Source organism: Bufo bufo, chromosome 1, assembly GCF_905171765.1.
Source record: "Bufo bufo chromosome 1, aBufBuf1.1, whole genome shotgun sequence".
NCBI lineage: Eukaryota > Metazoa > Chordata > Amphibia > Anura > Bufonidae > Bufo > Bufo bufo.
In genome coordinates this window covers 788582411-788609813 of record NC_053389.1, presented here as the reverse complement: position 1 = coordinate 788609813, position 27403 = coordinate 788582411, and the positions used below count along the sequence as shown (strand labels likewise).

Below are 27403 nucleotides of genomic sequence, written 5' to 3'. Positions count from 1 at the left end.
CCGGTCATGCTGGAGGATGTTGCAGGCAGCAGAACGTTCTCCACGGCGTCTCAAGACTCTGTCACGTCCGTCACATGTGCTCAGTGTGAACCTGCTTTCATCTGTGAAGAGCACAGGGTGCCAGTGGCGAATTTGCCAATATTGGTGTTCTCTGGAAAATGCCAAACGTCCTGCACGGTGTTGGGCTGTAAGCACAACCCCCACCTGTGGACGTCGGGCCCTCATAGAGTCTGTTTCTGACAGTTTGAGCAGACACATGCACATTTGTGGCCTGCTGGAGGTCATTCTGCAGGGCTCTGGCAGTGCTCCTCCTGTTCCTCCTTGCACAAAGGCGGAGGTAGCGGTCCTGCTGCTGGGTTGTTGCCCTCCTACGGCCTCCTCCACGTCTCCTGATGTACTGGCCTGTCTCCTGGTAGCGCCTCCATGCTCTGGACACTACGCTGACAGACACAGCAAACCTTCTTGCCACAGCTCACATTGATGTGCCATCCTGGATAAGCTGCACTACCTGAGCCACTTGTGTGGGTTGTAGACTCAGTCTCATGCTACCAATAGAGTGAAAGCACCGCCAGCATTCAAAAGTGACCAAAACATCAGCCAGGAAGCATAGGAACTGAGAAGTGATCTGTGGTCACCACCTGCAGAACCACTCCTTTATTGGGGGGGTCTTGCTAATTGCCTATAATTTCCACCTGTTGTCTATCCCATTTGCACAACAGCATGTGAAATTGATTGTCACTCAGTGTTGCTTCCTAAGTGGACAGTTTGATTTCACAGAAGTGTGATTGACTTGGAGTTACATTGTGTTGTTTAAGTGTTCCCTTTATTTTTTTTGAGCAGTGTAGTTTAGAACTGCCCGTCTAACGTTCAGAGAGGGGAAGGAATACTCTGTCATTAGAGGGGTGTTGACAAAAGGCAGGCAAGGTAATATCCTGGCGCCAATGAAAGCTGGATACAACTTTAGGGAGAAAGCCTGGGTCGAGTCAGAGAATGATCCCATCATCCAGGACACGAAGGTAAGGTTCCTTAACGGATAGAGCCTGTAACTCGCCTAATCTGCGGGCCGAGGTTATTGCAACTAGTAAGGCGGTTTTTAGGGACAATAGTTTTATTGGACAATCGGTAATGGGTTCAAATAGTGGCAGAGTGAGACCCGTAAGGACAGTATTTAAATCCCAGGAGGGGACACGGGAAGTGAATGTTGGACGAAGTCTGGTAGCTGCTCTAATGAACCTTCTGACCCAACGATGACTAGCTATATCTTGATCAAAAAACTTAGCGCTGAGATTTGGACCCACAGGGTAGAGGGTCCAAGCCCCAGGTCGAACCCCTGTTGAAGGAAATCCAGGATTCTTTGAATGTTGGGTCTATGCAGGTGTGGAGCTTTTTTGCCACTCCCGGGGCAGAAGCGCTTCCAGATTTTAGGGTAGATTGCAGACGTTACCTTTTTTCTAGAGGCTCTCCAGGTAGTTATAACCTTATCTGATGAGCCCTGTCGTTTTAGAGTCTGGGTCTCAGGATCCATGCTGCTAGTTTCAGAAGCTGTGGGTTTAGGTGTAGAACCGGACCCTGATGGAATAGATCCCCCCCGTATAGGAAGGGGCCAGGGATCCTGGAGGGAGAATCTCTGGAGATGTGAACCAGCTCCTCTTCAGCCATAGGGGAGCGATAACGATTACTGTGGCCTTGTCCTGGCGAATTTTCGGAATTAAAGGAAGCGGAGGGAAAGCATAGCATAGCTTCCAATGCCAACGGATGACGAAGGCGTCCAAGGCGCGAGGTCTGTCCCTGAGGTTTAAGGAACAGAATGTCTCCACCTTTGGGTTTACCCTGGTGGCGGATGGGTCCACATCAGGCATCCCCCACTTGTCTACCACCAACCTGAATGTCTGAGCTTAAGGACCATTCCGTATGATCGATCCTGTGGAGGCTGAGGAAATCCGCTTCCAGGTTCAGCATTCCTTTCAGATGAATTGCAGCGATGGAGGCCACTTTCTGCCCTGCCCATGACAAAAATTTTCATTGTCAGCGTTTGAAGAGTTGCTGATCGCATTCCCCCTTGATGGGAAAGGTAAGCGGTGGAATTAGTGCTGTCTGATAGCACTCATAAGTGAAGGCGTAGTATTCCCTCTGCTGCTTTCAATGCCTCCCAGACTGCTCTCAGTTCCCTGAAGTTTGACTACTGGGATTTGATAGATTGTGGCCAGGCCCTGAAAAAGATGATCCCCTACTTTTGCGCCCCAGCCGGACAGACTTGCGTCCATTACTACTTGTATTAAGGGAGTTTCCTGCCAGGGAGCCCCTTGGATAGGTTCTCGTGGTTCTTCCACCAGTTTAGGGACAGAAGTACCCAGATTGGTAGGATTACTCGATGATCCAGGGAGGATTGACGCCTGTTCCAGACGCCCAGGATCCAAGACTGAAGAGGTCTGAAGTGAATCTGGCAACAGGGAACTGTCGGGATACAGGATGTTAACAGACCTAGCAGACTCATTGCTTCTTTGATTGAGCCCGACCTTTTCTTCTGAAAGAATTAGATTTTTTGCTGAAGAGTCAAGATCTTGTCTCGAGGTAGGAATACCGCTTGCCTTCGGGAGTCCAGGGTCATGCCTAGAAAACTGACTTTTCTTGAGGGAGTGACGGACTTGATTTCATTTCTAATCCACCCGAGGTTGTTTAGGATGGACAGAAAATATTTCAGATCTGATAAAGATCTTCGCTGATCAGGAGAAAGGCGTCCAAGTAGGGTTTCACCATAAGCCCCCTTCCCCTGACGAAAGCCCTTTGGTAAAGATCCTCGGGACCGATGAGATCCAGAAGGGGAGGGCTTCGAACTGATAATGATGAATTTCTAGTAAAGCAGGGGTAGGCAACCTCCGGCACTCCAGGTGTTATGAAACTACAACTCCCAGCATGCATACTTACTCTGTTCTTCTCCGAACCCCCCCATAGAAATGAATGGAGCATGCTGGGAATTGTAGTTTCACAGCAGCTGGAGTGCCGAAGGTTGCTGACCGCTGTAGTAAAGAATAAAGAATTGTTTAAAGGTTTCCACTTTTTTTTGTCTCCTTGGACAGCTGAAAGGAGGAGAAGGTTGCTATAAAGAGATGGTCAGATGAAAGGGGGGGTGGGGGGTCCAAAGAGGTGTATAACGGAGCCAGAGGCATCCCCCAAATGTAACATCTGCACATAAAGTGGGCCTCAAGAGATAGAGCGGAGACCCCAACATTATCTCCAGAGATAAGCAGTTAAAGACCAGCAGTAAGCTTATACAGGAAGATTAATACTCTTCCCCCCCCCCCTTTTTTTCCCCGCAGGAGAGGGGGACCAGCAGACTCCCTGACCATGCAAAAAACACCCCCTGAGGGGACTCACGGATGGCGGCAGCGGTGGTTCGGTCTCATTAGGAGAGCATGCGTCCGTCCCAGGCATCACGGCAGGATACTTCTCCCCTCAGTTCCCCCAGCAGGAGAGGCAGGTGAGGGGCCCCAGATTTCTCAGGCCAGGAGCATCCATTATCGGGGCCTTGGCATGGAGCCGGGCGCCGTATGCCACCTACGTCACTCCGGAGCACCAGGCGTGTCATCACCTATGCGCCATCGGCACAGGGCGCGCAACCCCGCTGAAGCCTCGGTAGGCCAGGAGGGAGCAGGGCCCAGATATGACCGGAGCGAGTATTCCCATAACACCCCTGCCCAGCGTTAGTACTGAGAATGCGGGAGGGCAGGGGGACGCCATGGCAGGATGCCAGTGATTGTCAGGTAATAAAGAAATTATAGTTCCTAGCTTCATCTCCCTGCATACAGGGAGACCTTTCTCTGCCCTGTCCTCTGTAGGGACAGGAAACACTGGTGTTGGTGGTGCGAGGGGGGTATTTAACCTTTCTGTTCCTGCCCCTACAGAGGTCAGGGGTCAATCTCCTTGTATGCTGTCGTTATGATGCTATGGAAACACTAGATTTCAACTGGATGAGATTGTTGTGTCATTTTTATATGGGGTAGTTCCAGTTACTGTGTCGGTCGGCCACTAGGTTGCCAAAAGTCAGAAAATGACTACCCTGGCTCACGAATAGATAGGACCTAGATGGTGGCATGACACTGGGATGTACATATCAATTAGAAGAAACCTACTGGGTGTCTGATAATTTGTCTGTCCTCCGTGATGAGAAAATATCCATTTGGTGCAAGTTTGCATATGAAAACACTGCAGTCACATCAATGTAAAGTATATGCTGACAAGTTAAACATTTTTACAGTATCAGCACCTGTTTTTGTCCAGTCTCCAATGCCAGAAACAGGCAGAATAGTAAGTGGGCTCCGGTGGGGAAAAGCAGCACCGGTTATGCCCAACTCAGTCAGGGAAGAATTTTACCGCTAGTGTGAAAAACAAAAACTTTTTCCAATTAAAAGTGGACAAGTTGAGCAGTAGTTCCGAAACTACTGGAGATGACAGGATGATGCCCTGCTCATCACACACCTCCTAGCAACACAGACATGGAGGCAGCAATTTACAGTGTCCCTATGAAATACATAAATCGCATGAAACTAGTTTAATTTTTAAATTTTTTTATTTTAATCATGATGTTTCGGCTCACTCCAGATAAACGCCTGAATGAAACGAGACATACCAAAAACCCTTTTTGACACGTCTTAAAATAAAATCTTCACTTATAAAACAGGAACAAAAAACAATATGCAACATGAAGTTGAAAACACTAACGCATTAAAATACATAAAGCATGTTGAGACACTTCACAGAACTGGGGGTAGGGGGCAGCTTAGGGGGTGAGAGTCTATCTATACTGGTAATTCATGCTGTGATCTGCATTCCTGCCATAGTTTGCGGTGGCTGCTGGGGGTTGCTGGTAAGTACTGGGAGCGGTGTAGTTCTGTCCAGCACCTTGATTGTAAGTGGACTGCGCATATCCTTAAACAAAAAAAGTAATTAAATTAAAAAAACTTTAGATCCTTTTTATACAAAGTTCAGTGAACCAGGAATTGTAAGTAAAAAAAGTTATGGGAGAGTCCTTACCTTGGTATGAGGTATTGTTGGCACCATAGCTTGCCCCTGCATTGTAGCCACCGGCACTTGGAGCTGTATAGGAATTGCCACCTCTACCACCAGTGCCATCACCACCAGTATAACCTATGGACAAAGGGGAAAACATTAATACCAATAAATGCCTTTCTGCATCCACTGTACATTTAGAGACCCCAGTGCTTCCATCCCAATGCAAGGAGGGTATTTAAAGCACCCAAGGCACTAAAATGGTGAGAATATGGATATTCACTGTAGAAACTGAAAAAAATCCAACAGGTCGTTTAGTCCAGGCATGCTCAACCTGCGGCCCTCCAGCTGTTGCAAAACTACAACTCCCAGCATGCCCGAACAGCCTACAGCAGGGCATTGTGGGAGTTAGTTTTACAACAGCTGGAGGGCTGCAGGTTGAGCATGCCTGATTTAGACAGATGCTCTGCAAGTCTTACCCGATGCTGCTCCACCACTGTAAGAGTTTGAATAGGAGGAATAAGCGCCGCCGCCACCAGTTCCCTGAGCAGCTTGGTTATAACCCCCCTTCTGCTTCTGTGGTGGTCCATAGCTTCCATACTGGCTCTGGTTGTAGCTCTGCTGGGGCTGTGCCTGGTTTGCCTGATAGCCTTGGTTATAGGACTGCTTGGGTGGGGCAGCAGGCTGCTGCTGTGCTGGTGGCTGCTGCTGCACTGGGGGCGGCTGCTGCACTGGGGGGGCCTGCTGCTGCTGTTGGGCTGGTGGTTTCTTGTTCACAAAAGGTTTAGGAGCAGCTTGTGTGGAGTATCCTTCCCCTTGGTAATATGAGCTGTAGCCACCAGAGCCAGCACCGCCACCACCACCACCGGAATTTCCAGAGCCACCTCCATTGCTGTAGAATTGGCCTGCAAACAGTACATTTGTCAAGTTAGAATTCCTGCAAATCGGTGACAATACAGATATGTAGCCAACACGTACAAAACAAGTCAAACTTCTCCTGAGTCATTGCGTGCAAAGTAAATAAAAATACTTACAGATGATACATAGGCAATGATCCAACAAAAGCGGGCACCTCCCGAATGGTGCTGGTACGAGAATCAGGAGCTATAGCCCAAGGGCTGGAGGGCTCAAGGCAAAACCTGTCTATTACTTGGGAGGGGGTAATTGCCAAATGTGAACAGAGCTCCAAATCACAGGACCCAGTAGTAACCGGCTTAATGTAATTGAGCTGAAGGGTCTGCTGTGCATTAACTTTACTCTCAGGACACCAGCTGAATAATATAATTCAGCAGACATCTATCATTTTGATTGTTCATTCCCAAGATACCTGCTTTCCATCAGGGAATGGGAACATTTTATCCAAACACTTTTCCCAGCAAAGTTTGTTCCAATCATATCCAGCCTGGAACTTGCCAGAAGGTGGCCAGGGTAGGTCATAATTACTGGATAACCCCTTTAAAGATGAACCATAATCTCTTAATTGGGCTCTAAGCCAACAGAAGTAAAACCCCAATAACTTATATGTACCCCCACACAAAAGTTCTTCATACAGGCAAGTCTGGAAAAAATGTCTCTAGAAATGCAGTGGAGGAAGGGGGGGGGGGGGGGATTTTTTACATTCCCCATGTAACAATTTGAGATTCTTATAGCTCTGTTCCTGTTACTCCACCAGGATACCTTAAATCTTAGGTCAGTGACATAAGTCACTGGTGTGGGCATCTGCCCCCTGAGCGCAATGGATTCCTACACCACACACTGTCCTGAGGGGCAAGGCACTGCTGCCCCATTCATTTTGGCCATCGCTGGGAGTCTCTGCACTTGATATGAAATCTTTTGACTGCTGGGCTTTAAGTCTTATAGCTACTTTACAGAAAGCAACAGCATCTGGTGACCGTCATTTCTGCCTCCTCCGCAGTACATGTCACAGCGCCTCCCTAGGGTATGGTTACAAGGCAGATTCTCAGTGTATTGGCGTTACTGTGAACACTGCAGATTTTCTGCATGCAAAGTGAATGACATCTTAATAGTCATACAGATGCTACTTTAGGCAGACCATAGGACACAATGTAAAGTGCCTTCAACTATTTCAAGACAAGTTGATCCAAGTTGTGTAGATATATACACACACAATTATGTCACATAGCACAAGTTCAGAATCTGTACATGCTCCACACCATGAGCCGATTAGTATTCATGAACTGAGGGAACTCTGATTCTGCACTTTCAGTCTCAGTTGTTGGATCAAAGCACTTTACATGGAGTCTTGTGGTCTGTGCTAAAGCAAGAATTGGGAGTATCACATCTAAATCAGATATCTGACCTCTGTGTTTTGTATGTTGGATCCAGGACATTATCTGCCACAAAATCTGCACTGACATACTGTGTGAACTTGAGGCCATGTACACCTTTATTTTTTTATTAATGCATTGTACTCATTTTGCTAAAATTTCAGTTTTTCAATTAGTCTTCCTTAAATATGAAGTCTTTCTGTACAGAGCAGACATGCTCTAGTAGCAGCCTGTGGACTTTATTTGCTGCAGAGGGGCTCCTTATCTCTGCTCTGACCTCCTAAAGACTCATAGCTCAGCTCTTATCTTACTGATAAGAATGTGGCTTAAATAAGTGTTTATGACCTCTCAATAGTGTAGAGATGACAGCACAAAGTGAAAGTACTAGTTAACTTTTTGTGACAGAATTGAAAGCGATTTTTAGCCAAAAATGAGTAAAATGCAATCAAATTGCTTTTAAAGGTGTACATAGCCTTTAATGCCTTCTTCACACAGTGTTCGGTCAGTGATATTGAGCCAAAACCAGGTGCAGATCTTTCCCTTATACATTATGTCTGTGGAGGCTCCAATCCTGGTTTTGGCTCACAATCGCTGATGGAAAACAGACATGTGAATGAGGCTCAAGCCTGCAGATTCACACCTTTGCAATGCACAGAAAAGCTGCAGACTCCATCTTCAGATGTTGCTCCAAGACATTGAATGCCATACTATGTGGCAGCCTAGACTAGAGGAGCAATTTGTCTTCAGTGACAAAGGAAGCCGAGAGGACTCATCCGGTAGATTCTGTGCCCTGGACGGGGTCCATATACTTTTCATTCAAGTGAGACTACAGGGAGCAGTAATCCATAGCGTGCCAACAGATGCTGTGCACCAATGGTTTTACTCTATAGATATCTTCAGTATATCGAGCACCCAGTGAGGAGGCTACAGCTGCAAACCCAGCCACTGACCCATACATGGTTCCTACTTTCCATCTTTCCCCTACAATACCCTAAATTTGTGATATTCACAACCCCGAACCGACAATTCCTTCTTCAAACCCTGCCAAGGGCAGATCTACGGCGACACTACAGAAGCACTTGACCAACGAGGTTGGACTGGCATTTTATTCTTCACGATGGGACATTGTGTCAAGTGTGAGGTCACGCAGCTTCACAGAAGGGTGTTAATGCACTTCCCATGTTACAATGACAAGTGTCAACTTCCACATTCATTTATACAAGATTTATTAAAACATTCTGAACACGCAAAATAATTGCAAGTTCCAGACAATAAAAACCAAGTAAAAAAAACAAAATGCATGGAAGGGGTGGGGCGGGGAAGTCTCCAGTAATTAGGGGGCAACACCATCCAATCGTGACGATACAGAGAAATGACTGGCCAAATGACACTTCAACCGCCGACTTGAATAAAGCAAGTTCCGCTTGTGAAAGGAGTTCTCAAGTAAGGCGCAGAATTGCACAGTTTTACAATGCTGTAAGCTTGAAATGAACAGTTCCCAAAAAATTAAAAAAAAATGCATGTGGAAAAGAAAAATAAACCAGCAGAGCTTTCATCTGGTGGAGCTCAGTCAGGAATAAAGAGCTGGTTTGTGGGTTTTGAGAGGGTGGGTGCAATACGCTATAGATGGTCTAAGCAGATGCAAAATCATGATAACCGTAGCAGTCTGTGAAAAAGTCACCTACAAAAAGGGGGAGACAGCAGAGAGAAATAAAATTAGAATCCTCTGTAGATCGGCCATTGTGCCAGAGATAATTTATGTACGAAAAATTTTAGATTTCTCTGCTCCTGTCTCCCCACAAGAACAGTCTTGTTGCGGGGGTTCCTCCGGGTGGTGACAGCGGATGGGAGGAAGTGTGATTTTTCTATACTCAACTGAGTGTGAGGAGAGTTCTCACATTGTTAAACCAAAGCAGAGAAATGTAAAAAGTTCTGACAGAATTAACGCACATTATTACCGAATAAACGTCTCTGAAGTATACCCTGCACCTACAGACCAGAGAAGCAGTCACAAGGGCTGTAACCATATCAAGTAGGATGCAGTCCACTTCCACCAGGAACCAGCAAGATCACTGGGATAATCCAGTCCAAACTTGCCATTTCCGGCGAAATGAAACTGCATGCAGTCAGCCGAAAACTGAGAACCAGACTGCTTCTGCGATCTGAAGGCAGGGGGCAGACTTAAAGCCAACCAACACATAAGCTGCTCCTATCTTGTAGTATTTGGATACAGTGACAAAAGCTGCGTAGGTTGCGGTTTGTATCTACACCTGGGAACCACTGTGCACAAGAGGACACATCAGGTTCTTCAAAAGGAGACACCATGAAGACATCAACCACAGAAAAGCTTCTGTCAAAGTCCAACAGTTAACAGCAAAAGCAGCTTATTTTAGCCAGTTTACCTTTAAACCAGTTTACATTTGCACATGTGGTTGCACTAAAGCGCACGCTGAATTTGCAAAGGGAAACCAAGGTTTAAATCACGTAACAATGAACATTTGATGTAATAAAGTGCAGTAACATGTCTAGTTTCTGGACAAAACCATAGCTTTGGTTCTAAGTGACATGACAGAAGTGGCCTTTCCAGAAGGATTCCTGCCCTCCAGCCTTTACTGAAGAGGGGGGAGAGAAAAAACAAAAACATGGGAAGACAGAACACTGGTAGTCGAGTGGAAGAAGCTCCAGAGTGATACATCCTTGTTCCAGCCAAGCCTAAAATTTGTAGCGTCTGTGGCCCCTCACAAATTGATGTTACCAGGAGGAAGGGCCGCTGACACCAACAAGATTTTAAATATAAGAACAGCAGGGAGAAAAATCAAATCCACTGAAAGTTACCCAAAGGAAATTACATGAAAGTGTCGCTTTACACTGAAGAGCCCAGATCTTTACAGGAAGGGAAATTCAGAAGCATCATTTTGCATTAGGATTAAGAGGTGTTTCTCCAGGCCTGTACCTAAAATGGGTCTTTCGGAAGACTTTCAGAAGTACTTACCCTTCAATAGTACTGATTCTAGATTTGGGGAGGGATGTCACATGACCATCTTCCTCTAAAGTCCCAACAGGATGTGCATCTCTATCTTCACGTTCAGCTGTATGAGGTACACTCAGCCAAACGTGGGGTGGGACCCCACCACTACATCCAGTCAGGAGAAGTGCCTGTGACCCCAGCCAGGATATGCATCGCAAAAAGCAAGCAAAAGCAAGCACGGCTGAATGTGTATTCAGATCAGCTGAGAGCCATTTTAGGTACAAGCCTGAGAAGCCATAAATTAATGGACCTGAAGTTCAGGTCCCACCAGATGGTGGCAATTTCCTGGCTATACAGGTTTTGCATTTACAGTGTATGACACTTACTGTAGCCAGCTGTTGCAGATGTTTGATAGTTGTAGTTTCCACCATAGCCGCCATAACCGCCTACAAGAAAAGGATTAAGGGAAAAAATGTTAAAGGGAATCTCATCGGTCCTAACCGCTCCAGCACATGCCAATTAGCGCCCATATTCATGAGCTCACAGCTCCACTCGCCCTCCTGCCTCTGACAGTTTTTTCAGCCGAGTCAGCAGCAGGTGGGCGGGGACATAAGCTTATGAATATGGAGAATCGGTCAGCAAGGGCTGAAGCTGTTTAGCATAAGATTTTAGCAAAACAGCCGAGTCAATTAAATAAAGCGAGCCAGTATGTCACTAGTTGACCTTAGGACAGCAAATAGTTTCCCTTTAAGGGAACAGTCACAGCTGTTTATGCCACTGCATTTTGTCCCTTCTTGGTGCAGTGTGAACAAATGCCACTATGTCGCACAGGATGTCTGCTCTCAGCCCATCTTCATTCAATGGAGCCAAGCCACGAGATATTCCACAGCATACAAAGAACTGCAGCAGAATAAGAGTCAAAATTCCCTGTGTGAACACACCCAAGAAGGCAACGGTACAGAGACATCCATTTTAATCTTCATCTGTAAGTGCGGACGTTCTGATCACCAGGAATATTAAATTCGTAATTAATCAGCATTACCTGAATTCCCGTAACCATGATTGCCTCCAAATCCACGTCCCCTTCCTCTGCCACGATTCATTCCTCCTCTGCCACGACCGCCTCGCATGCCTTGAGGAGGTGGAACTTCGCTGTACATCATCCCAAAGCCCTGGTTATGCTGTCAACAATTACGCATATTTAGAAAAGGAGAAAACAGAACAAAGACTAAAGATTCAATTAAGAACACATCTTACTTTTCCTCCTCTGGGGCCACCTCTGGGCATCATTGGGGGTCGCTTCTTCTTGGGAGCTTCTGTGTATGTGGTGTAATCAGGAAAAAGTTTATCTAAAGCAGCCAGAGCAGCATAGGCCTTTGCAACCTTCTTGTTCGATCCAGATCCTTGGAATTTCACATTATCTACTTCAACCTTTCGAAAACAGAAAAGCAAAATTGTTAAACCAGATGCTGCAAAGTTTAAACTGACTGCACACACGGTGGGGGATATACTGCATTAGAAGCAGTGCTTTTAGAAGAGACTACCTCCACAGCATCTAAGAAAGCATGCATTCTCTTGTTAGACTGACACTGGGCCAATAGAAGTTTATCAGTGCCATTTAACACCTCTCCAATACAGCCATGTGGATGAGACTTAAAGGGGTTGTCTCACTTCAGCGAGTGGCATTTATGATGGAGAAATACAAGCCACTTTTCTTTAATGTTCTTTCCAGAACATTACAATTCTAATAAAGCTTTATTTAAAAAAAAATCTAGTCCTTTTGTTCACTTTTGAAGAAAAAAAAAAAAAAACTGTACATATAAATAGTATAACAAATACAAACCACTTACATATTGTGATTGTATTGCTTCCTTGGCTGGATTTATTTTCCCACCGCATTATACACTGCTCGTTTCCATGGTTACGACCACCCTGCAAGTGGCCGTGCTTGCACACTATAGGAAGTGCTGGTCTCTAGTGGCTGGGACCACACCACGGAAGCGCACATAGGCTGGTGCTTTTCTCTATAGTGTGCAAGCCTGATGCTGGATTGCAGGGTGGACACAACCATAAAAAACTGTAATTTGATTTTGGGGGGGGGGGGGGGGGGATAAAAATGAATCAGCCAGCAAAGGAGGCAATATGGACAATTACAATACGTTAGTAGGTGCCTTGTATTAACCCTCTAAAAAATAAATGCCATTTACGGTAGTGACAGCCCGTTTTTTTTTTAGCGCCACCTGCTGTTCATCCTCATTTTGCCCCTCTCACTGAGCAGATTGAAGGTGCTAGGTTAAAACTGCCACCAGCCATATCTTCCGTTAGAAGCCGAGGCAGTAACATGGAGGGAGCTGCAGCAGAAAGGACACACCCCATGCACTGCCGAGCTGAAGATAATTTGCAGAGCAACTGGACATCTCTGGACCAGTGTGAGCTACAGGACTGGTTCTAGCTTTGTTAGAAAAAAAAAGTATTGGGTTCTACATGGTTTTTTTACATTAACCATGGCATAACCCCTTTAAGTCTAGGAGCGAGACCACCATTATCTGCAAAGCCCCTTACTAATTACAACACACTGTGGGTATAGTTACCTCCATAACAAATCTCTTGTCGTGGCTGCCACCTGATTCAGATATAAGCTCATATTTCAGTCCACGCCTCTTCTCATTAAGCTCCATGACGGGATTTTTTCCATGCTTTGTGAGAATAGGTCCTTGCTGTTTAGCACCCTAAAAAGGGTGAAAATATTCAGTACCCAAAATAAACAGCCGAGTTTTATATACTACTACTTGTCTGGAAACTTACCTCCGTTTGGTCTGCTGAAGCATTATCCCCCGGAGCGGAGTCATTTTGAGCTTGAGTCTGGATTACTGGCTTCTGCTCGGCATCTTCAGTGGCTTCCTCTTTCTCCTCAATGCCAGTAGGAAGTCCCATGTCTTGCAAAACCTAAAGTTTACCAGGATCAGTTATTCTACCCATCCAGAACTGTAGAGAGACAACTGAGGAATCGCATGCAGTACACAAACCTTGACTGCAACATGAAGCTTGGCAGTCTTCTTGGAAGGACCAGATGCCTCAAAGGTCTTCTCATCCACCTCCACAGACATTGTAAAGACGGGGGCGTGGACAGGTCCTGTCTGGGAAAGGAGTTTGTACTGGAGACCAGGTTTCAGCTGGTTTAGTCTCATCAGGGCATTCATTGCTTGAGGAGGTTCGCTCTTCTCATCTGCACAAAATTAAAATGTTTCTCAGCTTCTTACTGCAAAGCAATGACTTAAGGAATGTGACCAAAGAAACAGCCATCATAAAACACTTCTACCAGCTTCTCTACTCAGATATCCAGAACTTCCAAAGCTCTCACAAATCAGTGCCAATAGGACAGTTGTCCTGTGTAAGCAGCAATTCTAGATAGTTTGCCAATGACGCTGAAGGGAATAATCTGCACGACTCACAGCAACAATCTTAAAATAGATTTATAAAAAACGTCATGGATTATTAGGATGACAAGTCACTAGCTTTGAGGACTAATGCCCTTCACAGCCAATCCCATGCCACATATGTAGGTTACCAAATCCTGCTGTCTTCAACTAAAATTTAAATTCTTAATAAATCTTATGCCAAGTTCCCCTCTCAAGGGAAACTTCTCAGGAAGCTTGAGGTGTGGACTCTAAAACCAATTTGGAAATACCCACGGCAAGAAGCTTAGCCTTGAGAGGGATGATAGTTTAGTAGAACCCTGCCTAACACCCCTCAAATACCTTTCTTCTGAATCTTCTTTTTCTTCTTACTTGGCGATTTGTCATCTCCGTCCTCCTCCATTGGTCGTTTCAGAGCTGGTATAACATAGGTGGTGCTGGGAGGAATCTGGACTGTAAAAGCAACAGAAAACAAGGTCATTATATAAAGCGGCTCTTAAAGATCAGGGCAAAGCTAGAGTATTACAGTCTAAAGCCAAAAGTATACTGAAAAAGGCATGGAGGTATAAAACAAGTAGCTTTCCCTTTTTGGCTTAAGCACGTTAATCCAGTCTAAAAGAGAACAGTCACATACCTGTATAGTCAATGGTAGGCTCTGGCTTTGTCCTTTTAGCCAACTTATTGGGTAGACAGTCCATCCCCAGAACTTTGTGCAGTTGACCAAAGGCTGCAAGCCTAAGAGCGTGCTGAAAGAGAAACAGCAGGTTAGAAGCCATAAGTAAATGCAACCCACACTAGATATTATCAACTCAATAATTCCATTAGATTTTTTAGTAGAAAGCCCATCAGTCACCACCCCTTCTATTAAAGAATAAGCACCATGCAGACTGGTCACTGAAAGCAGAGGGTCTCATACCTGAGCACTGTGGGTTATATCCTCCCGTTGCTGTCTTTCTAGGTGTCCGAGCGCATCTGTAGCATCTTTTTCACAGGGATCATGTAAACCAGGACCATCTGAAAAACACATTTTATATTTAAAAAAATACAATAAAACCAAATCACCTAAAACACCCAAAACAACCACACTAACCTGGCATTAAAATTCCAGAGCTAAGGCATTCAAGGACTCTCCTGAAGGCTTCCCCTGCTGCCATGGGTCGGTTGGCTGTTCCAATAGCCTTCTCACAAAGCAATTCAAGAGGCTGAAAGGGAAAATAAATAATTACATCTGTTCAGTATGATACAAGGGCACAAGTTACAAGCTCTTTCAGACGAACATATCTGTTTAGCAGTCCACAAATTGTGGATCTGCAAAACACAGATACCTTCTAACTGCATGACATTCTCAGTCTAAATCTACAATGAAAACTTCCTAATAGCTCTTAAAAGGGGTATTCCCATCCACAGGATAGATCGGTGGGGTTCCTACCGCTGGGATCCCCACCGATCACAACAGGGCCCCCATACCTCCTGAAAAGAATGGAGCGACCGGTCAAGCATGCGTGCAGCATTTGGTTTCTATGGGAATTCTGGAGATAACCAAGTACAGCTCTTCATCTCTGGAATTCCCATAGAGATTAAAGGAGCGGCCACACACAAGCCCAACAGGCTGCTCTGTTCATTTCAAAGGGGAGTGGGGGTACGTTGCCCCCATTTGTGATTGGTGGTGGTCCCTGTGGTAGGATAGGGGATAACTTCTAACAGCTGGAATACCCTTTAAAGATGTTCTACGGGTTTTTACAGCTCTAATGCAGATAATGCGATCTCCATGCAATCCTGTAGACATTCTCTGCTATATGTCCTCCATTTCCATTGGCCAACTAAGGCTACTTTCACACTCCCGTTTGGTGCGGATCAGTCATGGATCTGCACAGACTGATCCGTTCAGATAAGGCCTCTTTCACACTTGCGTTGTTGGGATCCGGCATGCACTTCCGTTGCCCGCCGGATCCGGAAAAACGCAAGTGTACTGAAAGCATTTGAAGACGGAACCGTCTTCCAAATGTTTTCAGTGTTACTATGGCAGCCAGGACGCTATTAAAGTCCTGGTTGCCATAGTAGGAGCGGGGAGCGGTATACTTACAGTCCGTGCGGCTCCTGGGGCGCTCCAGAATGACGTCAGAGCGCCCATGCGCATGGATGACGTGTCCATGTGATCAGGTGATCCATGCGCTTGGGGCACCCTGACGTCACTCTGGAGCGCCCGGGGAGCCGCACGGACGGTAAGTATACTGCTCCCCCACTCCCCTTTACCATGGCTGCCAGGACTTTAGCGTCCCGGCAGCCATGGTAACCACTCTGAAAAAGCTAAATGTCGGCTCAGGCAATGCGCCGAAACGACGTTTAGCTTAAGGCCGGATCCGGATTAAGGCCTTCCAATGGGCATTAATTCCGGATCCTGCCTTGCGGCAAGTGTTCCGGATTTTTGGCCGGAGCAAAAAGCGCAGCGTGCTGCAGTATTTTCTCCGGCCAAAAGACGTTCTGTTCCAGAACTGAAGACATCCTGAACGGATTTCTCTCCATTCAGAATGCATTAGGATAATCCTGATCAGGATTCTTCCGGCAGAGCCCCGACGACGGAACTCTATGCCAGAAGACAAGAACGCAAGTGTGAAAGAGCCCTAATACAAACATCTGCATCCATTCAAAGCGGATCCATTTGTATCATCTTTAACACAGCAAAGACGGATCAGTCTTGACCACCATTGAAAGTCGGAGGACGGATCAGTTTTCTATTGTGCCTAAGAAAGCGGATCCATCCCCTTTGACTTACATTGTGTGTTAGGAGCGATCAGTTTGGCTCAGTTTCATCAGACGGAAAGCAAAACGCTGCAAGCAGCGTTAGTGTCCACCTACAAAGCGGAATGGAGACGGAGACAAACTGATGCATTCTGAGCGGATGCTTTTCCATTCAGAATGCATTAGGGTAGAACTGATCCATTTTGGACCGCTTCTGAGAGGCCTGAACGGATCTCACAAACGAGAAGCCAAAACAACAGTGAGAGTAGACTAACCAAACAGAATGAATAAAACTGCAAGATTACACTACACAGAATGTGTTACCATGTAGACACATTGCCTGCATTACAGCTACAAAAACGATGGGTAGGAAGTTTTGTATTACTGATCTATTGAAATAGTTTGTTTAATTTTCGATTTATTGAAAAATATATAATTGCCTGGTGGGAGATCACATCAAATACACGCCTTTAATAAAGTTGCTACAACTTGACGTCCAAGACAATTTCCTCCAAGTCCACTACAATTGTGCAGACCTTTGAATTCTATTACAGCTTGTCGCCTTGTACATGGCTTCTTTCAGCACCACTTCTAATTCTAAAACAAGCTACACATCACACGTGATGACAGCGTACAGACAATACATACCCATCCTCTTAAAGGTTCCCAGGTTGGCACACGGGTGCACAAGTCTCTCAGCACACGGATTACAATAACGCAGGATTTAAGCCCATTTGCCCTAGCCTGGGACAAGGAGAAAGCCGGTTAGTAATCAAAGTTACACCAACACAAGCCAGAAAAAAGAAAAAAAAATAAGTTGAGACATATAGTGCTACTTTGTCAAGGGTAAATGTAAGCTATGTTTAAGGATAAGCCTTATGTATGTTACATTAGCAATTAGTGTACTTATGGCTGAATTACTCTTAGAACAAAGCAGCAGCTAATATCTAAGCATAATGTATCCCTGAGGTGTATTTCACTGCGCTCGTCAGCGGCTGCCTGTTAGGTGACAGGAGCCATTTCAGCACAGCTACTGTGTTTGCTTAAAGTATTCTCTAAAAACATGTGAGCTGCTTTAAAATTAAAGTACAAAAAAAATAAAAAAAATTACAAATGGCAAGTTACTACTTTTAAGACAGAAATAATAAAATGCAAACCTGGAACCACTTGGCGTGTCGGAGTGACGCCAATGCAGCAAGGCATTTCTGCCTGTCCAGAACGTCCGGAGGATCGCTGATTGATAGCGTTTCTATTCATGGATAAGAAGACAAGGCACGGTTTGACCAAGGGGTTGTCTGTCAGGTGGACAGGGGATGAGGCAGCTTCCAGAGGGCAGTGGGGCTTCTCTGTACTACTGCTTACATAATAACCCTAGGAAACTGCACTAACAGAAGACATCGGGCATCCCCAGCCTCCCACGGCATCTGTACATTACTCAAGACTAAAAAAAAATATGACATGCCTAATGCAATAAAGCAGCAGTCTGCATAAAGAACCAAAGGCTGGAATGTAGTCGATTAAGAGCGATTTTGCTCACAGATCATTTAAAATATTACATCTGACTTTATCAGGACACATTGCAGTTTATTTCTGTGCGGAAAATCTGAAACTAATGCCAGAATGCTGCTTTAAAGCAATAAGAGAGTGAAAGAACAAGAAAGTAAAGAGAAGGAAAGAATATAGATCAACTGATGGCTGACACTGCACTAAACCTTCCACCCAGCTCGACTGCCCTGGCCACAGCCCATGACAGAGAGAGTCCTGTTGGTCAAAGGTCCAGCGTCCCTAAAAATCGACAAACTAGAAGTCTTGATACATGATCAATGTCAGAACCATATAGCAGTATATATATCATCAGAAGCACAACATGTTGGAAGCAGTTTGTGCTGCAGCAAGAAGACCAGGGTTTTAGAGAAGGCTAGCCCATTTACTGGGAAAGTCTTTCTAAAGGATTGAGGCTTTTTATACACTAGACACCAGCAGTGTAGGGAGTCTAACTTTATCCAGAACGCAGTCACTTGCTGGAATTAAGCATGCTGAGAAGTCGCTTTCATAGAGATGCCTTCAGATATTCTTGTTGCAACACATACAGCCCATTTTAAAAGAACATGCAAGAACTAGAAATACATCCTCAACTACAACTGAACACAGCATCAACTGGGCCTACACGGGAAACATTAAAGCAGGCCCAGGTCACACTGTATGCAAGAGACTGTAATATCCACACAGGGCACCACTAAGTTACAAGACATTTGGCAGCAAGGCCCAGAAAGGGGGGAGTATTACAGTATATACACTGCCCAGCCAATGCTGTTACAGGTTATAAACTAGAGTACTGCAAAACTGATTAGGTGGCAGAGTAAAACATTACATGGGACTGCAAGAGGGGGATGGGCTTAATAGTAAGAGGGGCGAGTGATGGTTGCAGCCATTTTGCTGCCATCCGTACCTCCGGCGTTCAACTTCTCCACCTCCTCACGGACCAGAGTCGATGTCAAGCGGATGTTAAGAGTCAGCTGTGGCTCCTTGGTGTTCTTGATGACTATTGAAGCTTCTCGGATATTGGGCAACACATCATACTTCTCCTCCGAAACAGACTACAAGTCAATAAGGCACATGCTAGGTTAGACCTGAGGCAGAGGTACAGGTATTGGGTTGTGTCTCTCCAGCCAATGCAATTCATCATGTAGGGAAAGTTAATACAAGGCACTTACTAATATATTGATTTCTCCATCACTTTGTTCATTGCTGATACCCAGGAGATACGACCACCCTGTAATTTATCAGTGGTGGTCATAGGCAGGAGCTTTTACCTAGTGTGCAAGCACGGCAACTGCAGATGGATTACAGGGTGGTCATACAGGCAGTGTATGATCTGATGGAAAAATGAACCCAGCCAAAGGAAGCAATATGGACAATCACAACACATTAGTAAGTCCCTGGTATTAACTTTCACTACATGATAAATGCCATTTTCTGAAGTCAGACAACCCCTTTAAGACGACCTGTGACCACAAAATGAAATACAATCTGAAAGTCTCATGTTATGGAGCAGGAGGAGCAGATAGATAGTTTTACGAGAAAAGATTCAGCAAAAACTATACATCTATAGTAAAAATTATAGATCTGTATCTTTGCTTTTTTGCAGCCAGAGACAACGTCACTTGTGACACCTCCCTGAACCACTAGATCTTTACAGGAAGTGAAAAAAGCAAAGATAAAAATTTTGAAAGCTACAGGCTTTACTGAATCGTTTCCCATACATTATATACAATCTGCTCAGCGTCTCCTGCTCTATAACGTGCCGCCTGCAGACCACACTGCATTTTGTCAGTCCTGTTGATAGAAAACCTGGCTTACAGCAAACTGAACAACAAGGTTGTCGGAGACTTTCTTCAGGAGAGAGATGGTGGGCTTGTCCTTGCACAGAAGAACCAGTTCCAGATCAAGATCCCCCTTCAAGAGAAGTCCTTTGGCAACAAGTCCAACCCTCATGACACCACGAAGAGTCCTTGTAGAGTTCTCGCCAGATTTGGAGTCAGCAGTGCTGTGGAAAGAAACATTGGGTTTATTAGGGGACATCTACAGCTAACCTCACAGCTATAGGTGGCACCAACAAGGAGGATATTTACCTTTCCTTGCCCTCTTCTGTAGTGTCTGCAATATCTGCAATATCAGCTTCTGGCTGGACAGTTTCTCCAGTGTTAACCTTTTCTTGCTGGTCAATCCAGTCTGACACCGCCTTCAGTGCCCGCTCTGTGTGAGACACCATGTTCTGCACAGCCTCCAGCTCCTCTTGGGTTGGATACACCACAGAGTGCTTTGCCATGACATGGCGATCATCGTTCAGGAAGATGCGCATGGGACGCTGCAAGTTTAAGGTGAGAGATTAGGATCGGTCATGGCACCTGCAATGTTGTGTCCGTCACACACTACTCCACTCACCATTGTCGCAGTCTGTATGGATGGGAAATACACAACAGGATCCTTTCAAGGAATTAAAGCCGACCTGCAAAGATTAAAACACAACCTTTAAATATGAACATAGGATGATGCACAGAATCCATTTTCATGGCTTTACAAGGGTATTTAAATCACTAGGATACCCCGTCACTTCATTAGTCCATCCTCCAAAGTGAATGGAGCCATGCTGATGTTCCTTGGAGGGCAAAAGACAGTAATGCAATGCTATAGCAGTTCTCATCACCCCCCTCTAAGGGTCATGCTGGTCATAGTTCACACCCTCCTGACTTTAGAGATGACATTTGTAAGCTGTAATACCCCTTTAACAAAAACACAATTCCAGTCTGTACTACACTTTAGCCGAGTGATTGTATTAAACAATGTCATAGATAGCCAGATTAGGGTTGTAGTGAGTATCACATTATCGCTACTTTTGTACCAGCATCAATTTGATACCAGGATTTGACATTTACAGATACTAGGCTGCACTACTGAGCAGCCTAGTATCACAGAACATGGCACACACTGCTGTCAGCACATGTTCTCAGCAGCAGAGGGGCGGGGCAGAATCACATAGCCGGCCCCCGACCTCTATCACAGGGCGCTGCCACCTGAGGATTTAACTGTCGCGGATCGCAGCACAGTCAGAGGTTGGGTGCCAGCTATGTGATTGGCGTCAGTGGTGGCACAGCACGCCCCCTGCAACCCCCCATCATTAAAATCATTGATGGCAGTGGGCACAGGGTCCCCTCAATCCCTCATTGGTAGAAGCTTCTGATCGGAGCCCCAGCAGTGTAATCTCAAGGTTCCGATCGGTTACCATGGCAGCAAGGATAATCTCCCTGCTGCTGTGTGCACTATGCACAGGGCAGCAGGGAGAGTGAGGTCCTAGTCACCCTAACAGAGCTCTATCAGGGGGAATAGGACAAGGGATGAAGATCCCAGGTCTTAGCCCCTAAGGGGGAAAATAGTTAAAGGGCTTCTGTCAGCCCACTAAACCGTTTTTTTTTTTTTGCTTAATAATAACCCCTACACTGGGGTGCACTGAGAGGCGGCCACTCACTCGGCCGCTTCATCCACAATGCGCCTGCGCCGATGACGTCACATCTACACCCGGCGCAGGCGCATTGAGGATGAAGCGGCCGAGTGAATGGCCGCCTCTGTGCGCCTGCGCCGATTGAAGATAGGCACGGCCGCGGCGCAGGCGCCAGATATTGAATGAAAACAGGCAGGGCCAGCGGAGAAAGATCCCGTCCGCTGGCCCTGTCAATCAACAAGCGGAGGGGGCGTCATTACCATCGGAGGATGCGGCTGCTACCAGCAAGTAGCCGCACTACTTGCTGGTAGCAAGGTAATTTACATATTATAAAAAATAGGGTTTTAGCAAATTCTACTGAACCAAAATTATTATTTTACTTATGTATGGATAAATCGCAGTGTAGGGGTTATTATTAAGCAAAAAAAAAAAAAAAGGTTTAGTGGGTTGACAGAAGCCCTTTAATAGTAAAAAAAAAAAAAAAAAGTTTACATATAAAACAAACATATTACATACCACCACACCCAAAAAAGTGCAAACTATTACAATATTTTTTTTTGAAAAAACTCCTGTGGTGAACTCCTTAACAGAAAAATGAAAAACCGTGCGTTTGCCATTTTTTAGTCACCTTGCCCCCCCCCCAAAAAAAAAAAATCGGATCGGACGGTTTGATTATGGCCCAGATGTTCCATGGTGCTGTTATTCTCGCGTGGCATTGAATGGTATTGAGTATTGCAATACTTTTTTATGGTATCGAAATAGAATCAAAGTGTTGGTATTGTGAGAACCCTAAACCAGATTCATTTCTGCCCAGTGACTGAAAGCACGCAGCATTTCCAGTAATGAGCATAAGGACTCCGCCGTTCTCGCTACATGACATTACAAAGCTGCCGTGACCTTCAGAGCTGCACATAGATACTAATGTGAATGCAAACTGAAGATACCCTACAATGTAAGGTGATTACCAGGAGCAGAAGCCTTATGTCTAGGACAATGAAGGTGAAGAAATGAATCTCCCAACCACAGCCACCAGAAAGTACGAGACCAAGGCTGAGCTCACAGACCGCTATTCACACAAAAGGAAAAAAGATACGCAGCTAGACGAGTGTTTACCCACTGCCAGGCAAATGGAGATGTCTAGCAACAAGCACTCTGCAGTACCAGGTCTAAACACCAGGGGCACTGCACATGTGTACTTAGGACTATAAAGGATTCCATCTGACCTTACAACACATGGTAGAACAGAGTGTGAACGCAGCCCAATACACTGACCCATAGGACACAATCTGCCGTTTGTTACTCAGTACAGGAAGCATGAAGAGGACATCAGGTTCAGACAATGAGAAGCAGAAGATTCAGGAGCGTCTCCCTGCGGGACAAAGGCTGCCGACAGCTCAATAGAGGCAAAGCGAAATATGATCTTAAGCCCAATGCAGCCACAAGATGCTCACAGCTCTTAAAGATTTGTAAATTGTCACCGGGGCACAGCACTTTGCATCTCCCCCCACATGGTCTGAAGTAAAAGCCAGGTGCGGATCACAAAGGACACGTCCACAATCAACAGATCAGATGGGAATTCACATCACAAGACCAAGCCGTTGATTTCAGCTGCGGGTCTATAGAGCAAGTGCCAGGTGATCAGGGCACTGAACCACCGCTCGCCTCCCATATTCATGGGCCGCGCTTGCACAGAAGACACTTTATTTTCCCCCAGCTGGCCGCTCATTGCAGGCCTGAATGTGCATGCCCTGTATGCAGCACTAAAGAAATAAGCTCTGCGTATGCAGCGTGTGCGTTCAGGACAGCAATGAGCCACCGGCTGGGTTTAAAAAAATAAAAATAAATATGTCTTCTGCACAAGCACGGCCCAGAGATTCAGGAGAGAAGCGGTGGCCATAGGAGACATGAAGGAGCACGCCAGGAGAGTGATATCAGAAGAGGCGTGGCCAGCCCTCACTGCCTAAGCCCCGCCTCCAGCCTCAGCAGCAGGAAACCAGGAAGTGAACAGCAGAGGAGGAGAGCAAGATGGGAAAACCCCTAGAAAGCAGTATTGAAATGCAAAGTTATAAAAACACATGTCTGTATGAACTGCAGCCAAAACTGCAAATATCAGTCCGTAGGGGACACGGGAATCTGTACAGAAACGTCAGCCATGTGATACTGTCCAAGGCCCCTTCACATGAGCAGCAGGGGGGCCCGCTGGGGCTCTCAGGACCCTGCACCACCAGAACACCCATTGATTTGGACAAATACCACTGCCAAAACGTGCTCAAGGCCACAGGGCACATGGGGCAGAGCTTCTGCAGTGGATTTCACACACTGCACTACAAAGTATGAGATCTGCAGCTTAAAGAGGATCTTTCACAAGAATAAAACATCTAAGGCTACTTTCACACTAGCGTTCAGAACGGATGCGTCTGCATTATAACTTAGAAAATTTTCTAAGTCTGAAAGTAGCCTGAGCGGATCCGTTCAGACTTTACATTGTAAGTCAATGGGGGACGGATCCGCTTGAAGATTGAGCCATATGGTGTCATCTTCAAGCGGATCCGTCCCCATTGACTTTCATTATAAGTCTGGACGGATCCGCTCGCCTCCGCACGGCCAGGCGGGCACCCGAACGCTGCAAGCAGCGTTCAGGTGTCTGCTCACTGAGCGGAGGCTGAGCGCTGGCAGGCGGATGCATTCTCAGCAGATCCGCCTCCACTGAGAATGCATTGGGGCCGGACGGCTGCGTTCAGGACCGCTCGTGAGCCCCTTCAAACGGAGCGCACACCTGAACGCAGGTGTGAAAGTAGCCTAAAACTGACTATATAGACGTGTAGAGCGGCGCCCAGGGATCTCCCTGCACTTACTGTTATCCCCGGGCGCCGCTTTCTCCGGTTATAGCCTCCGGTATCTTCATAGTTAGGCTCCACCCAGGGGAACCTGCCGGCATCTCTTTCTCCCATGCTGTAGCGCTGGCCAATCGCAGCGCTCAGCTCATAGCCTGAGAGTTTTTTTTCCCTCTCAGGATATGAGCTGAGCACTGCGATTGGCCAGCGCTACAGCCTGGGAGAAGGAGACCCCGTCAGGTTCCCCTGGGTGGAGCCTAACTATGAAGATACCGGAGGCTATAACCGGAGAAAGGAGCGGCGCCGGGGATAATAGTAAGTGCAGGGGGATCCCTGGGGGCCGCTCTACACGTCTGTATAGTTAGTTTAGATGTTTTATTCTAGTGAAAGGTCCTCTTTAAAGGGGTTGTCCGGCTTCAGAGCTGAATCCGGACATACCTCCATGTTCACCCCCCCCCCCCCCCCCCCCCCTGACTTGGGCATTGGAGCAGTTCATGCTCCGATGCTCTCCTTTGCGCTGCGATAAACCACGCAGGACAAAGGCATTTTCAGGAGATCCGGTGACTTACTGGATCCCCATGGGCTACCATGGAGCCCGGTGACGTCTCCGGTTATGATGGGCAGGCTTTAGCCAGAAAAACGGCTAGGGCAGCACTAAAGCCCACCCATCAGAGCCGGAGACGTCACCGAACACACTGCCGGGCGGAAGCCTCCTCCCAGCAGTGTGTGATTGTAAACAGAAGAGCCTGAGCCCTGCGCGGTCCAGGAAGCGATCACAATGACCACTCTGCAAGATTAGGTCATTGTTATCGCATCAGCGGGGGTCCGAGAGGCATCAGGGGGCTGGTGGGCATAGTCAGTACCCGGCAGCTTACCAAGCACAGCGCCGTACACTACATAGTGGCTGTGTCTGGTGTTGCAGCTCAGGCCCATTCATTTGACTAGTAATAACCTCCTCGTAGGTCATGTGACGGATGAATCCGACATCACATGGTCTAGCAGCTAATCAGTGGGATCCCAGGTGCCGGACCCTCGCCCATCTGATATTAATGACCGAGCCTAAGGATAGGTCATCAACATAATTTTAGTGGACTAGAGGTATTTAAAGGGGTTGTGCCCAGTTTAGAAGGGGGGGGGGGGGGACTACCACTGATCCTAAGAGAAAGCTTGACAGAGGCAGCCAGGTACAAGAGCTTGGGGATAGGCATGTGTGGGGAACGGGCCCCTGTTCTCAGGACCAGCAGGGGCCCCAGTAGTAACAGACAAGTGTTATAAGGGGGATCTCCATGCTGCAAACCTGTAGCATGTAGAAGTGTGGACGCACGGATAACGATTACACAACTTCCTGACACGAGGGACAATGACTACACCCAGGTGCATTCAATATCGGGGCAGGTCAGAGGGGGATGGGAGCAGCCAAAACTGTACACCCATTGTAGCCTGCAACCACTACTATAACATCAGGCGTGGAATGGGTTAAAAGTGTTATATTATGCAACATAATCCTCGCCTTTAACGTACATATAAAGTTATATTTGCTATACAAATATATAAAGTCAATTAATGAAAGGAATAAAATATAAAACAGGGTGCGTTCCCCTTTAAGCGCCCAGACGGCACACGTGTAACATACATGTGCATTACACACGATAGGAGACAAAGGCAGAGCCCCAGTCGCTTCACAGCCCCGTGTACAACCCCCATCATCTGCGCCTCAGACAAAAGCCCCTGCAGCCGGCGGAGGAGACCCCGTGCGGCTCTATTCCCCGGCAGCCATCTTACACACGCCAGACAATAGGTAACTAGAACGGAAGACAATAAAAACCGCAAAAAGAATAAAAAATAAATAGAAAACCGCAGTGGGAGACAATACCGGCGAGGTAAAACAAAATGGCGCCGGTCCCTCACAAGAGAAAATGGCGGCTGCTATTCCACAAGCGCCTTAATAGACTCCGAGCACGCGAACGTCTCGCTAAAGTAAAAAAAAAATACGGTAACATTTACCTCAGCGACGACCGAAATACCGACCAACACTATCGAAAAAGGCGCTTCAGCGAGTCCAGACTTACCCCGGGGATGTGCGGCCTGACTGCGCAACTAAACGGTCGGCGGGAGGAGGAGCTGAAACGTGATTAGCTAATCCCGCACACGTGACTACAAGGACTGGCGCGAAACGATGGAAGCGCCTGGCAACGTGGGATAGAAAGAAAGCGGCCGAGCGCAAGAGTTTATATAGTGGAGTTTATGTCCCGCCCCCTCGACGATGACGTTCCCCGTCTCTATTGGTAGCTGGGAAATCACAGCCGAGGCTTGGAACGCACGGTGCTTGTGATTGGATGAGAGAATTGGTGACGCTGCTTGCAAGATGGCGGCGGAATCACGCTTGTAGCTAAGAGAACAATGAAGGCCCCGTTGAGAAGCGGTGGTGGTGGAGCGTGTACTGAATTCTCGATAGAATCCCCTATATGTCATATGTCAGCAAATACAATAAAATATTACACTGAAAGTGGCTTTGTCTAGGTGAATTGCATTAAGAAGACTATAGATGCAATAGATTTACTAACGGTCGTTGCTATCGTGTTTTTTTATGAAATGCCATCGAAGTCTGATCAATGGGGGGCTAGTGGCTGAGTGACAAGGAAGTGACCACCAACCACGCGGGGTGACCACGAGAAGGATGAGCCTCGGTGTTGTCACCCACCAGTCATGTTCTCCGTTGCTAAGCAACAGCTGGAACATGGACTGAAACTCATTGCGAAGGGGTATCCATTTTTCCTAAAGCTAGCATATTTCTCCTCATTGTGACCACAAGCTATTGTTTCCCGGTACCAGTCTTTTCAGGCTGGATAGATTGCAGCGATTGACCCCCCCCCCCCCCCCCTTTCCCAAAAAAAAATCCCTGTCCCCAGGCGCCTTCTCACACATTGCACGACCAAAATTTCGTTCCATTCACCAGAATGGGCCTTGCAGAAATCCATACATTAAATGAACGCCGCTGATGTTCAGTCACAGAGATTTCTGCAACAAAATTTCCGTTTTTCAGTGACGTGTGCCGTCCACATTTTCCACAGACAGCACACATACTCATTGATTTTAATGCACTAATATCGTCCGCGATGCAGACCAAACACGCCCATTATAGTCTATAGGTC

The 27403-nt window shown here is 46.5% G+C and overlaps 1 protein-coding gene across 1 annotated transcript; it reads right to left on the bottom strand.

The window, feature by feature from the left end:
- Positions 1-4560: 4560 nt before the first annotated feature.
- ILF3 (interleukin enhancer binding factor 3) lies at positions 4561-26449 on the bottom strand. The gene is given in 21 exon segments (XM_040414951.1): positions 4561-4926; positions 5032-5145; positions 5487-5591; positions 5593-5912; positions 10650-10709; positions 11306-11444; positions 11521-11694; positions 12855-12992; positions 13069-13209; positions 13290-13489; positions 14022-14132; positions 14314-14425; positions 14596-14693; positions 14770-14881; positions 17067-17162; positions 17576-17667; positions 18868-19015; positions 19779-19965; positions 20051-20286; positions 20364-20427; positions 26321-26449. Coding segments are annotated over 20 exon segments (2703 nt in total). The 5' UTR covers positions 20367-20427; positions 26321-26449; the 3' UTR covers positions 4561-4809.
- Between the last annotated feature and the right edge of the window lie 954 nt (positions 26450-27403).